Source organism: Ambystoma mexicanum, chromosome 9 (genome assembly GCF_040938575.1).
Source record: "Ambystoma mexicanum isolate Mex_15411 chromosome 9, UKY_AmexF1_1, whole genome shotgun sequence".
NCBI lineage: Eukaryota > Metazoa > Chordata > Amphibia > Caudata > Ambystomatidae > Ambystoma > Ambystoma mexicanum.
The window spans coordinates 843,617,760-843,632,455 of record NC_090931.1 but is presented as its reverse complement, the minus strand read 5'-3'; the positions used below and the strand labels follow the sequence as shown (position 1 = coordinate 843,632,455).

Here is a 14,696-nt window from a genome sequence, read left to right as displayed (position 1 = left end):
AAGTAGAAATAATGACACGAAGCAAAAATAAACCGCGCGCTAAAACGGTCACTGTAACTCGTAGCAAACGCAGTAACCGTTCCACAAAAAGTAAATGAATTCACGGAGAAAAAAGCCGGAACTCAACACGACGCCACTAGAAACGCTACTTAACAACACTAGTCCGTTAAACGAGGAAATTAAACTTTAAAGTGGCACGTACGAGCAAACTCTAACTGATTCCTGAACAGGATTGAATTCAACAGGAAATGAAATAAAGAGACGCGTGTTATAAGTATTATACCTTACAATACTAATTAAAAAATAACACGCGTACGTTAAGTGAAAATATAAAGCTATATTAAACCAAAATGTCACAATAAATATCCTAACCCTATACTGTAAAACATAAACACTAACTTTCATAACTGTAGACACAGCCGCGAGAGAAAAAAGATAAATAAACGCACTTTCGCTTCTCTCACATGCAGCCACGAGAGGAAAAAATAAACGTACATCAGAATTTTCTTTCATAGAATGTACGCGCAGTTGAATTCAAATAAATGTTCTCAAAAATCAAATGCAGCTAAGTACAGTTTCTTAAAGTTTTAAAATAAACTTCTTCCTGAGACAAATTGAAGATAGAAAAATTTCACTGTAGATAACTTAGCTTGCTTCATCTGTAAGTTGGTCTTGAAATTTTCAACAAGTATCTCTTCATAAACGAACTTCTGTAGAAATTTATCTCACTGTAAATTTTTACTCAAAAAGGATTTTTATAATAACTTATGCTAAATATCCTAAGAGCTAAATAAACTACAACCTTCCTCTAAAGAAACTGGAATGAAAGGCAGTTTAGAATGTTGTGAAATGTTCCAAACTACCTCATAATATTTTTCTACCAATCACTGGTGTTGCACTGAACCTCCATCTTGGTTTGGGGAATTAGGCACTTCCTGTATATAGTTGTCATTAAGGAAACTTATCACAATATTGACACATTAAAATACTAAACCCAAAATCAAACATCACTCAACCAATGCTCCTACTAATAATGTAATAATGAAGATTAAAAATAAATGTTTACTTAATTCTTTTGAATGCAGATTTTCTACAGTAATTTCTCATTGGAAATCTAGAAATGTGCCATGGAATCCTGACACCACTCAGTGTGGATCGAACACTTCACAAGGGCTCTGCAGACACTCAGCAGGGGGAAGGCGGATGACTCACAAGAGAAGGGCAGACTGCAGAGAAACCGATGAGTGGGAAGCAGACTGTGGGAGGGGAAACTTACCTGCTGGTTACCCGGGGCTGCCGCACGGACATCCAGGCAACGGGAGACTGCAAGGAGAGTAAGCGAGGTACATCAGAAGGTCCCGCTGAGCCTGAAGAGCCGCCATATCTCCTGGGAGAGCCGCAAACAACTGGAGAGACGGGGCAGAAGCCCTACAGGTGCCAGAGTGGCTAGTCTAAAGGTTGGAGAGACACAGGGAGCACATGCTGCACAAAGTGGAGTGAAGGAAGACCAAATACTGGGTCTGAGAGTTCTAGTGGAGGGGGTCTGGGACCCAACAAACTTTGCAGAAATAAAGTACACTCACAGAACTTGTGTCATGATCACAGGCCCAGGGAACCTTGTAACCCAACAGGCAATAGGAGTCTGGACCATGTTGATGTGGAAATTACATGCACACCTATCTTTTCCCAGTAACCTAAACCCTTCCAAGATAAGCTACATCAGACCCCCAAGATGGCTGCCTCCGGAGGCAGTATATCCCTTGCTTTAAGCATCATTGCAGGCTATCATGGCATGGCCCCACTGCTATTTAAACCACACCCTGGGCCCACGGCTGTGCTTTGCGTTAAGGAACTAATAAGAGGGGGGGGGTCCTGGGAGACTCTCTGACAGACATTAGTCCTGGTTACAAGAGCTTACACATAGTCTTTAGTTCATTATCTTTTACAGAGGAGAAATAAATATCAGTATATATATGTCCTGCCCTGGGGCAGTCCAGCACCGAAATGCTAGGCAATTCTCCTTGGAACAAGATACCAACAGCAACCCCAGACACGTGTTTCAGTCTGGTTGGACCTAATCAGTAGGGTGGAGCTGTGCTTCTCTAAGAATAGTGAGCAAGGGGTCCACGTCTGGATTACCCTAGTAACTTAGGATGAGACCCAAAGTTACTTAAAATATGCAAAGAACAAGGGGGTCCTGGGAGACTCTCTGCCAGACATTAGTCCTGGTTACAAGAACCTTACCCAGAGTCTTTAGCGCACTGAGGAGAAATATCCCAAACATATGAGTCTATGTCCTGCCTTTGGAACTGACAGAGGACAACGGTGGCCTGAACTCGAACACCCACTTTCATATAGAGTACCTGCTCCTTTTCTGTGAACCACAGTGCTTGCGCGTGTACACCATGCCTTGCGCTACACACACACGCTATCCTGTGAAGGTGAGCAGCCGCGCCCATACGCAGTCTGAAGAACCTGAAAGAACAGAGAAGCAGTAAGAATTCCGAATTGCTAGCTCTCCATTCCTCACCTCTGGTATATGTCAGCGACTTCGTGACTTTGCTACCTCGGCTACAACAATTGCTGTGTCAGTTTGGCCCGATGGCAGGGTATAAGATCAAATGGGCAAAATCGGAGGTCCTTCCGTTAAACGCAGACATACCATTGGATTCTGGCGGGGTCGCGCCCTTCTGGCTCCAGTTGCATTATATGAAATATTGGAGTGAAACTGATAGACACCCTGTTAAGGATTTCAATCAAGCGACACACACCTTGGTCTCGGCCTAGTATGCAGCGCATGACTGAAATGCTTACCTCTTTATAGTATATATATTCAATTTGAGATAGTACACCACTCATATCACACGCCCTTTTCAAATACCCCGGGCCACGATGGACCATGAACCAGGCTGGTTGGTAAAATGCAATATTTATTTTAAAATTCAAAATAAATCACACTTTTTAATATGGGGCAGCAATCAACAATGGGGTGATAATTACAATGAGAATGTGAGTAATGCACTGGGTTTAACCTTCTAGTGGAACATATACACAACACAGCGGAATAGGAGCACTTTTGGGTTTAGGAAAGATAGCACCCAAGTTAGAATTTCCCCCTGCAATGTTCCCTTAACCCACAAATAATCAAATTTCAGTAGATAAACAGACACAGCAGGTAATCGGGAATAAGAGGCAAGAAACTGAATCCGAACTTCCCTCACCAAATAAGAGTGGAAAACGGATTTTAAACCCCTTGCAATGTTATCGAATGACACTCGGAAATGGACAAATCAATAATTAATGTGCGGTTAAAACTCTAAGATAAATACAATTTCTTACTAAAGCAACAATGCATAGACACTAACAATCAGCAATGGGTTACCAAGAGCATATAATTTGAAAATGAATGAAAAGTTTAAAACAAATTGCAGCAAAATGACACGTTGGAAACTTGGCAATTATTTTCCAATTCCCACCTGAAATTACCCAAACGTTTTTTAATAAAAACGGGTGAAATAGACTGATTTTGTTGGGAATAGCTTTATGTTACAGGTACAATATGGAAGTGAAAGTAAGTTTCTAGCTGGTAAATTGAAGGTGTTATGCAAGATATAAAAAGATGCGCCTTGAGCAAAATGAAGCCCTGAAATAGGAAAGGAAATCAGATGTGACCAGAACAGTTTCACTTTAAACTAGAGTATTCGGGCTAGGCCACCAAAGATGGACACATTAAGCTCCAAGGTTCATTCGGGACTTCAACCCCATCCCCCCAGCGCCCAACCCCAGCGGAAACCAGTCTGATCACTCGAAAAATGACTAATGGCTTAGGATTTACACAGACAGAATTGAAAAGAGATGGCGGTAGCACTAGAAATCAAGGGCAGGGTTACACGGATAATTCTGACAGTTTTAACAAGTTATCAGGATAAGGATAAGAGGGTTTAGAGAGGGGGATAAGGAGCAAGGCAAGACAAGGTATACTATGGATTTCTATGGGGTGTTGATTTATACTCAGTCCACTTTTAGTTTGGGATTTTCAACTGTCAATGGTTCTGGTCACTACACGGCAGTGCGCCTGGCAAACAGTGGGGCAGTTTTGATCACCGGATGGCACTGGACTGGAATGGCAGTTCTGGTCCCTGGATACTAACGGTGAAGTGGACGGCAGGATGGCAGCGGTTAATGGGCAGCAAGCCAGGCTGGTTCAGGATGCGTCCCAATAGAATACCACAGCTTTCCCTTTTGGTTATTTGGGAATTTTGGTGGGATTTCAGAACGAAGGCCTTGCTGGAGCAGAATCAGCAATGCTTGGGTTTTGCAGTGGGCCCTGGACTAGGGTCAGCAATGCTTTCGCCTTGTAGTTGGGATCTGGAATCTGGATGGAACAGGAACGCAGCGCAGGAACTCTTTTATAAGGCATAGTAACATCATAGACTATATTGCTGGACCAGCTTAACTAAGCATGCCTCGAAACAACTGGATTGGACAATCAATGTTGGCTGCCTCCCCTGGGATGTGACTCAATTGGGGGTTTGCATTTTATAATGTAAAAAGAATTCCCACAGTCCTTTTTTGCCGAAAAATCAGCCATAATAGAATGTACACATTTGTACATTTGCAGCACCTTAATAAATAACATAATCAGGTTACATATTTTATTTAGAGCATAGCAGTCCAATCCTGCAACCTGTGAGACCTTGTTTCACCCTTTTAATCATTTTTGGTCATTTTGAGGGTGAAAGATTCAGCCTAAAATTCCATAACTTTATACATATGTGTGGATTATCATAAGGGATGTATGCAAAAAAAATCACATTTGCACCATGAGTGCTCTTCTTATAATCCACAATAATACTTTGCCATTTCTGTCCCTAAGGTGTCAATGAATTCTACCAGGTCTTAAAAGAAAGCCCAAAAAAACACTTTTAAACTGCAAAAAATGTACATTTTTACAAAGTCTTGCTGCAGAGATAAAGTCTTTAAAGTTTATTTATAAAATAGTCTTTGGAAACAAATGGCAGTCCTTTGTCACTGTTTTTTTTTCTTCCTTCAATTGCTACCAACTATCATTTCCTTAAAAGCAAGTTGGGGGTTTCTCAGCTTGATTGAAGGTTTATTGCCCCTGCACACTTCAAACGTCCTTGCCCTGGGAGATCCATTGTCAGTGGGTTAGCCTAGACTAGATTCTTTCCAACCTAGTAATTACCATTTAGGTGTTAGTATCTGCTGAGAGTTTATGGTGTGACTCCCTTCCTTAGGGGAAAGCTTTTAGCTCTACCATCTGGAATATTCTGTTTTTGAGAGCTTGCAAATTCAGCCCATGTGTTTTAAAATCTTTATTTCTCCAGCATGGGGTCTGGCATGGATTCACATGCTCATGAATATTCCCCGTCGTCAGGCCGGGAATCCTCGGTAAAGAAAAATCAGTATCAGTTTCGTTTCTGATCTGTCGTTCGTAGTAGTAACCAATCACTGATCTCTGCGTCATACTGACCACAGCCAATGACTGTCATCTCCCTAAGCCCCGCCTCTGGCAGCCATCTTCAGATTTGGTAGCACGTGAAGTGGCAGTATGACCAAGTGAAGAGCCGCAGAGGGGTAGGCAGGAGGGTTCGCATGTGAATCCATGCCAGACCCATGCTGGAGAACAACAGTTACAGGTAAGAAACTTGTTCCTTCTCCAGCATGGGGTCTGGCATGGATTCACATGCTCATGAATAAAAGCCTGGTTTTGCTGGGGCACAATGAATTATATTGGGCATGGCAGGGCCTTATTAATCACCATGATTTAAGGAATAACAGACGGAAATAGCGCCAGAGCAGCATTTTTACAGATGATAGTTTCATTTTTAACCCTTTAAGTGCCATGGGTATTTCCCCCCAGTGCCAAGGCCTTTTTTGTTGATTTTGGTATGTGGCCATTTAATGCCTTGTAAGTTTTTTGTTACATGAGATATCTCGGCTCCTTTTATTCCTACATGTAGGCGGTCGTAACGTCACCCAGGAATCCTAGGTTGCTGTAAGGGGTGAGAGAAAATAAGCAAAAAGGGCGAAAATGTTGGGTTTTTTCAAAAAATGCCAATAAAATGATTTACAAAGAAGCCTGTGTTTTTTTTTCCTTGTAAGAGCTAGGGACAAATGGTTTGCTGTGCTGAATTTCTCAATTTCCTGGCTTTCAAGAACAGGTTGAGTGGAAACGAAAACTGTTTTGTGAGTGGTAGGCGATTTTGGCCATTTTTGCCAATTGGACATGCATGGACGGGATGGAAGAAAATGGTAGGAAAGCTGAATTGGAGGACAGAAAGGCATATATTTCTGAAAAGTAGACAAAATTCCAAGTTTAGGAAGGGGTGCTTTGCGTAGGTCTGGCAACAACTAGGTAGGGAAAAATGCCATAGATTGGGGAAAAGCGGAAAAATGACCGAACAAAAAGGTATGTGTTGGAAATGGATGGCCTGGTCTGGCAATGGCTTCTATGAATTTTGAGAAAAGCAATGCTCCGCTACATTCCCCCGACTCTTGCAGTTAGGAAAGCACACATTTTTTGTAGTGTTTTACAAAACAAGCAATACTACAAGCCAAACACTGAGCCATGGTACACAGGAGTTTTATGCTCACGGCCTGAACAGACACACTTAGCATGTGTAAATCGGGAAAACCAATGTGGTGAGGAATGGTAAGCATACATTTTTTGAAAGAGCACAGGCAGACCTTTTCAAGGGTAGGTGACTTGTGCAGGTTACAAAAGTGTATGTTGCCTAAAGCAGCGACTAAATGTAGGTCACATTTGGGAAATTAAAGGGTTGTGTGACAAAGGGCACCAGCAAATGGGTCAAAACGTTATGAAAACTAAACAAACACAACAAATGTTATACCTTCCTGCGTTCCCACAGGTGTCCCGACAGGTGTCCGGATGAAAACGGTACTTCACATGTGTGGCTGCACCTACCTGGGCACCAAGGGGAAAGCCTAAAACACAAGTAACCCCAAGTTTGTTTTCACACCTGAATTTCACATTCTCTGCAGACGGGCACATCATACAGATATGGGCCTTCGGTGCATTTCTGAAAGGACACCCGTGGGAATCCGCAGAGGTCTGACTTGTGCAAATTGTCCCAGAATCTACTACCCAGATTCCAAATTTGGGGGTAAAAACACAATTTCCAGACATTTCACTCTGCTCAGCCACCGAAACACGCTGCCAACAACAGATGTCATACCTTCCCGCATTCCCACCGGTGTCCCAACGAAAACGGTACCTCACATGTGTGGGTTCACCAATCTAGCCCCAAAGGGAAAAGGCTAACCCACTGATAACCTCAAAAGGGTTTGGGGAGATAACCTACAGATTTGGGCATAGGGTGTCCAAGCCACCAAGGAAAACTGGGAACCCCATGCATTTCTGAAAAGAGGACACCTAGTAGCAATTCCACAGAGGTCCAACTTGCGCAAAGCGGACCACAATGTTTTACCCAGAACCCCCGACAAAGTGAAAAATTTGGGTTTTTTCAAGGTCCAGTGGGAGTGCTGCCTGGGTGATCTCTTCAGTGGCCGCAAGGCATTGTCTCCAGAACTGTTGCGCCTTTGGGCATGTCCACCACATGTGGAAAAAGGTGCCTGGTTGACCACAGTCTCCAGCAAGCAGAGACGAGGGCCCGGTTTATGTGGTGTAGTCTGAGGTGGTGTAGTTTTAGGGGCGGGTAGTACCAAGGGAACAGAATTGTGTAGGCACACTCTGTTGGTGATTCAGGAGGACGATTAGTGCGTCCGTGTCCAGATGTCTACCCAAGATTGATCCTCTATGGGATGTCCTAGGTCTGCTTCCCATCGCATCATTTCGGGGCCAGAAAGTCTCCCAGGAAGCGTTTATATAGCGTGGAATCCCTTCCCCGGGCCGGGAGTTCTTTGACAGTCAGTTCCAGAGATGTAGGGATGCGTGTCGCCGCCTGAAGAGTTTGGGGGTGAGAGCACCAGTGGCGAAGCTGGATGTAGGAGATTCTGTCCCTTTCCTGAAGTTGGAAGGTCCCCTTACATTGTTCAAAAGTAAAGGGCCGGCCTCTCTCAAAAAGCTGGTCCAGAGTTTCAAGGCCCCCTGCAATCCAGTTCTTGAAATTTTGGGGGTTTGCCCCGGGCGAGAATGTCGGGTTAAAAAAACCCAGGGAAGAGTGTCCAAGGCCTCTCGGAATTCCCTTGCGCCTTAGGGCCCAATCCCAAATGCTCTGATATGATATGATATGACATTTGTAACGCACCTATACACAAGTGTTTCAAGGCGCAAAGATGTCTGGTGTGTTTAGTAGCTGAAAAGTCCTTCCCATCGTCGCTGCAGTGGGGGCAGGATGTGTGGGAGAAAGCTTAGTGGGAGAGCTAAGCAGAATTGTTCTAATTCCGCCCATCTGGGACGATTGGTGGTTACCTGCCACGCCTGGGCATGCGCTAGTTGTGCCACCACTTGGTAGCTCCACAGGTCAGGGAGACCCAGGCCGCCTAGCTTTGCACTACCTAGTATTGTTTGTTTTTTGGGGGATCCTAGCTTTTTTACCCCGCCAGATGAATCAAAGCATTTTTCTCTGTAGACCGTGAAGAGTGGGCAATGGGATTGTGACAGGTAGGGATGAACGAGTGTACAGAAATCTAGTGATAAGATTCATTTTACAGGCTGTAATGCACCTCATTAGTGAGATTTCTTGGGCCGCCCATCGCTTCAGGTCGTCCTCCTACTCCTTAATGAGCGGGGGGGGGAGTTTGCGCAGAATGTTTCCCTCGGGCATGCCGGGATCTGAACCCCTAGATAGGGGATCGCCTTTGCCGCCCATTGAATAGGGCATAGTGGGACCAAGGACTCCTGCTTGTCCGGGGGACAAGCCTATTCCCAGGGACATGGATTTATTAAAGTTAATGGAAAAGCCTGTCACTCTTCCATACTCATCTATCTCGGAGAGAGCATGCCTTAGCGAGGCGTGTGCTTTGGAAATGGTTAGCAGAACTTCATCCGCGTATAGGGTAATTTTATGTTGGGAGGGGCCGACCTGGAGACCCTTAATGCTATTGTTCTCTCTAATTGTTTGAGCGAAGGGTTCCATGATTAATGCAAATAGGAGCGGTGACATGAGATGGTCGAGTTGTCTATGTTGAAGTTGGCGTATTGGGGGCTTGGCTTTGTTATTGTGTTTTTCTGCCCAAGGATGAAAATGTCAGTCTTCTCCCCATTCAGACATAGGCCATTCATTGCCATCCATGCTTGGATAGTAGCATAGATGTTGTGAAGGGCTGCAGCGTCATGGTGATAGAGTACTTGAGTATCGTCTGCATAGTTGGTATATGCAACACCCATGGAGTCAAGTAGGTCGAATAGGGGTTTAGTGAAGAGGTTTTAGAGGGTGGGGGCTGTACATGATCCTTGGGGAAAACCGCAGTTTATAGTGGTAGGATCTGCGTTTGCTGTGTCGGAGTAGACCTTCATGGTTCTTCCTTCGAGGAAGGATGTGATCCAGGATGCTGCTTGTTTAGAGAAATGGGCTGCATAAGTGAGGTGGGTGGTGAGTGTTTGGTGATCTACCAGGTCGAAGCTGCTGATAGAACGAGAAGGAGGAGCAGGGCAGGTTTGCCTTTGTCCATGATCTGTGAGATTTGATTTTGTAGGTCTAATGAGGTGGATTCTGTTCCATGCCCGACACGGAAGCGAGATTGCCTTTTGCCTAGTATGTAATTGGCTTCTATGTATGATTGGATCTGGATATGAGCTGCTTTGTCCAGAATTTTCAAGAGGAACAGGACTGTTGTTATTGGTCTGTAGTTGTTGGGTTGCGCTGGTTCAAGCGTGTCCTTTTTTAGAAGTGGCCGCACCCAGGCTTCCTTGAGATTTTTTGGGACAGTTCCAGTTTGGAATGATGCGTTAATGAAGGCAGTAATCAGGGGTGCTAGGTCATTAGCGCATTCTTTGATGATTTTGGGAGGGCAGATGTCTGCTTTTCAGAGAGATGGTTTGAGGTTTTTGATGAGATCAAGGACCTCATGTTCAGTCATGTCTCTGAAAGCGAATTGAGCGTGGTTGAAGTTACTGCCCTTGTCTTGAGTAGGGGGCGGTTAGCTTTTAGGTTTGGGAGGGCTTTGCAGTGGTTTTGGATTTTATTCTGGAGGAGTTTTATTTTGTTGAGCATGGCGAACAGGATGCTCGCACACCAGGCTTTGTCTTTGGTTATCTCGTCTGCGATAGCCAGGGATGTGACTAGTTCATTAAAGATAGCGAATAATTCTTTCGCTTGGGAATTGGCCTTTGAGATACTTTCATTGAAAGAGTTGGATTTTGCTACTAAGATGGCTTTTTTATATTGGAGGGCTATCTGTTTGAAAAGGCTCTTATTTAGGTCACTGGGGTACGTTTGCCAGTTTTTTAGTGACTGACGCTTTTGTGCTCGGAGGGTTTGGAGTTCATCCGAGAACCAAGAGTTGCAGTGAAATTATTTTTTTTCCTTCTTGCTTTCAAGTGGGGCTATATCATTTATGGCATTTGTGAGAGTATCATTAAAGATGGCTGACAGTATATTTGGGTCGTGAGAGAAAGGTGGTGCTAGGCAGGGGTTTTTGAGTTAGGGTCGAGGGTTGTCTGTGTTGAGTTTTTTAGAACTTCTTGTTATGGCAGGTGGAGCGTGGGTGAGAGTCTTGGGTGTGGGGTTGGCGGGGATAAGGAATTCAATGCATGTGTGGTCTGTCCATGGGAAGGCTGTGTTTGAGATACTGTTGGATGCACAGTTGTGATCCATGACCCAGTCAAGGGTGCGGCCTTTGGAATGAGTGGGTGTGAGGACTCCTTGCGAGAATCCTAGTTCTGCGAGTTCTTTAGCTAAGATTGTGGCGGATTTGTCCTTAGGATCATTGTATCCTAAATTTAGGTCTCCTAATTGAAGGATTTTGGAGGATTTTTTAATGTTGTTACTGAGCCGGTGAGAGAGGTGCTCTTGGAACTTTGTTGGGAGTCCGGGAGGTCTGTATAGGATGTGGATATTAATTGATTATTGGGGAGAGCGTAAGCTTGGCGGATAGGATATCAGCATTTCCACCCCATGTACTATGGTCTGCTAGTCTGATGGACAGTGAGTCTTTGTGGATAAGGGCGACTCCCCCTCCAATCCTGTCGGGTCTATCTTGCCTAAGGATGGTAGGGCTAGTGCGATGGCTGGGCAGGAGGCATCATTGAACGAGGTTTCGGTGATGCATAGAATATCCAGATTGTGTGTGGACAGTAGGCCATTTATCTCTAAGGCATGTGCAGGTAGGAAGCGTACGTTCAGTAGTGCACATTTGAGAGGTGGGTATTGTGTGCCTTTGATATTTTTGTTTATACTAGTATGGGGTGAAGTGTGCTTGTTGTGGTAGTGAAGGACTTAATGTGAGGTGGTGTAGAGGCCAGTTGGGGTTGTGGGGAGAGAGGGGGCAGTGCATTTGCTCAACTTGGTATGGGGTAGTGGTGCGGTGCGGGTGCCTAATCTGATATTTCTTGATGTGATGGGCGTGGGTGAGCAGAGTAAGTACCTAGGAAGTGATTGATTTCTGAGATAGTGGAGTCTGACAGCTAGGCTAGGTGGCTGAGACTGTGTGATGTTATAGTCTGGTGCTGTGGCGTGTGAGATAAGTGCTGGGTGTGGCGTGCTGGGTGTATGTGGGGCGGCGTAGGGGCAATTATTGTGAGGATTATACAGAGGGCTGTTAGGCTGACTGGGCGGAGTGTGGCAGGGAGAGTGCGGGAGTGTGAGTCTATGCCGTGAGTGGAGGGTGAACTCTTGGTCATCATGATAGTGCAGAGAGGCTGTGTGGGTGCGTGCAGCTAGTGTGTGATAGGAGATGACAGAGAGATTGTGTGAATAGTGTTGGGCAGTGGCTTGACACAGGTAGGTAGCAATTCAACAAAAAGTACAGTGCCTAGATTCGAATAACCGTGTAGGGCAGGTAATGGCTAAATGATGGCAGGACACAGGTAGGTAGCAATTCAACAAAGTACAGTGCCTAGATTCGATTATCCATGTGGGGCAGGCAGAGGCTAAATGTGATAGGGAGGAGTGGATCACTGTTGGGGGCCGGGCATAATGGCAGGTCACACAATGGTTTGAATGCAATTACAGTAATCGGATGCAGGGAGCAGTTTCGTGTGGGTAAGCATGACAAACAGTTCAGCTAAGATTGAGAGCTGCAGGGCAGCCCACAGGGTGGGAAGAGTAAGGATTCAGTAACGGGACTCAGTTAGAAGTACTGTCTAGGGCATAACATACATTTTACTGTACATAAGCTACTAAGCTGTTCCAAACGATGTGTGCTAAGTGGGCATTCATTGACATGACTCAAAAGCAATTTCAATTAGGTAAGCAAGATGTGTTAGAGATGCAGGACAGACAGAATGCAAGGTTTGACAGGATTTAAACCAGCCGCGCCCTTTCTCCAGCGCGTCGCTACTCCTGTTGTAGACGCTTCGTAAGTATGCTCTCTAGGGATTTACTTTCTTACTTTTACTACATTTTATCTTGCACTCTCTATCATTTCAGGATTCGATCCCTAGCAGTCACGCCCGCCCTGTCACAGCATCAAATTTTATTACTCGAGGTTTACAGCAATACTACATTGATTCTATCGGAAACTACATACAGCGATTCCCGTCTCACAGAGATAAGGTAGGATACGGCTCTCTCCTTCTCTTAACCTTCTTATAGTAAGAAGGATAATTAGACATCTGTTCTCTGCAACTGTATACGACCCTGCAGGCTTGGCGGCTCCGGACTTAGCTAGCAAGGTTACATCATCCCGCTTCACAGAGCTGTGCTCTTAAAATTTGCGGCATTCACTAGGTGGCAGTTGTTTCTTCGCTCTATAGCCCAGTTAGCGGAATTCCGTGAACTCGCACTACTTCATCTTTCTTTAGCTCCATTTGGACGTTCCTCCATAACACCAGAAGATTAATCAATACTCCACTGCTACAGACTTTGTGAAGACCTCACCCTTAGAAGTGACGCAGCTGGATAAGCCATATTTGGGAATCGGAGTCTGGGACCCATCGCAGAGCAGCGCTCTCTATCCAGCTCAGGGTTTTCTACCCCAGAGGGTTTCCCTGGGGGGGGGGGTTGTCTTTCCCCGATCCTATTATAGTCAGGAGAGGGGGGTGACAAGGCCTCCAGGGGGGTTCTCCTGTCTTCAAGGACTGTACATCTAACAAGGTTAGTGGTTCCTACACATTGTTATGTAATACCATGACCCGTGTGCTCTGTTCCCCACTGGGTCACCGGGCACCTCACTGAAACGCCCCATCTCGGGCCGCGGTGTTCCATCTCGGGGCACGGGCAGTGGCGGGTGGACGCCACAGGCTGAAACGGTGGGCTTGCTTCTCAGGCACCAGGCTGGATGGTTCTTCCAGGGTGGGTTGGTGTCAACGGTGCCTGGATGGCGTGCAGCAGGCGAAGTGCCTCTGTCAGGTTCATCGGAGCCAAGGATTCATACTTGTATACTTTCTCCCGCAGGCATCTCCGGCTCCGCCCGCCATTTTTGGATCACACAGCGGAAGGGCCGTGGAGCGCACCCGGCTCGTATTCCGTCTCCCCAGGACCTCAGCTCCTTTTTTGAGTTCCGGCAGCAGCCCTAGATCCTCTCAAGCCACAGCAGGCATCTTATTTGCGAGATGGTAATGCTAGAAACGCAGCGGGCCCTCCACGGAGGCCATCAGGAGAGCGACCGCATAGTCGGCAGTCTAGGCCACGCCCCCCAATAACTCTTAAAACAATGCAAAAATCATTGCATTTGCTAACACACACATATAATGCCCATTCCCCTAACATGAGAAAAGAGTTTACATCTCTTAGCTAGTGTAGCTAGAACACGCTGCAATTGGAGTATTTATAACATTTTTTCCGGCACCAGTTTAACAAGCAGCGATTTTAAGTAGTGCTTGTGATGATATATAATTTACTTATTTCGGGCAGATAACTACTTTTTGAAATGTAAGGAAACTATCCAGTAGAACACAATTTCAACAATTTAATAACCAAAGCACAATGCTTTGATGAAATTGGTTTCCAGGTTTTATCATTTTACGTGACACATAAGGAACTATTAAAATTAAGCCATTTCATCTGAATCAGAAAGCACCTTTTCCAGCTGCACAGCATTGTTTGCATCACCCAGATGAGGTGACCTCTTGCTCTGGGAGCTTGGGAAGTGCGATTGAGTGGCATATTCTTGAGTGACCTTCTGCATCCTCTGCAATTTCCTAGAAATCTAGTGCAATATACAATCTAAGTTAGTTGTTTTAGGAGCATTTTAACATTACTCTCCAACTCCTGCACTTTTGATTTTGTCTGAGTAACACATTCAGAGACCCTCTACAGATAATGGCAAATCAATGATCTGTCCACAGCAACTTTCTGTATCTTCTGCTCTTCTGCTCTAATGCTTCTCTGCAATCTCTTATCGCTTGCATGCTCTCCTGAGTAGAATTTACACTAGAATAAGAGGCATCAGTCATGGCTTGTCATTTGACTAGCTAACATTTTACTGTGCAGTGATCTACCGAACCTTTGTTGTGTACCGCCTGCCATTTAAGCCATTACCACAAGTGATGTGTGTGCCGCTATTAAATAGAGACTCCTCAATGACAAATTAGGATGTGGCATCTGCTCCAAACAGAGAACAATAGTTTTGTGGGATATCCACATTAC

General features: G+C 45.1%; 1 protein-coding gene across 3 annotated transcripts in view; it reads left to right on the top strand.

Moving 5' to 3' along the window:
• LANCL1 (LanC like glutathione S-transferase 1) overlaps positions 1-14,696 on the top strand; it is a 675,259-nt gene that overhangs the window by 296,977 nt on the left and 363,586 nt on the right. The window contains exon 7 of one of the 3 annotated variants that reach the window (XM_069615909.1): positions 12,537-12,662. The exons of the other annotated variants lie outside the window; for them this stretch is intronic. Within the exon in view, the coding sequence (XP_069472010.1) occupies positions 12,537-12,662 (126 nt within the window). The remainder of the gene's footprint in view (positions 1-12,536; positions 12,663-14,696) is intronic. 3 annotated transcript variants of the gene reach the window in all.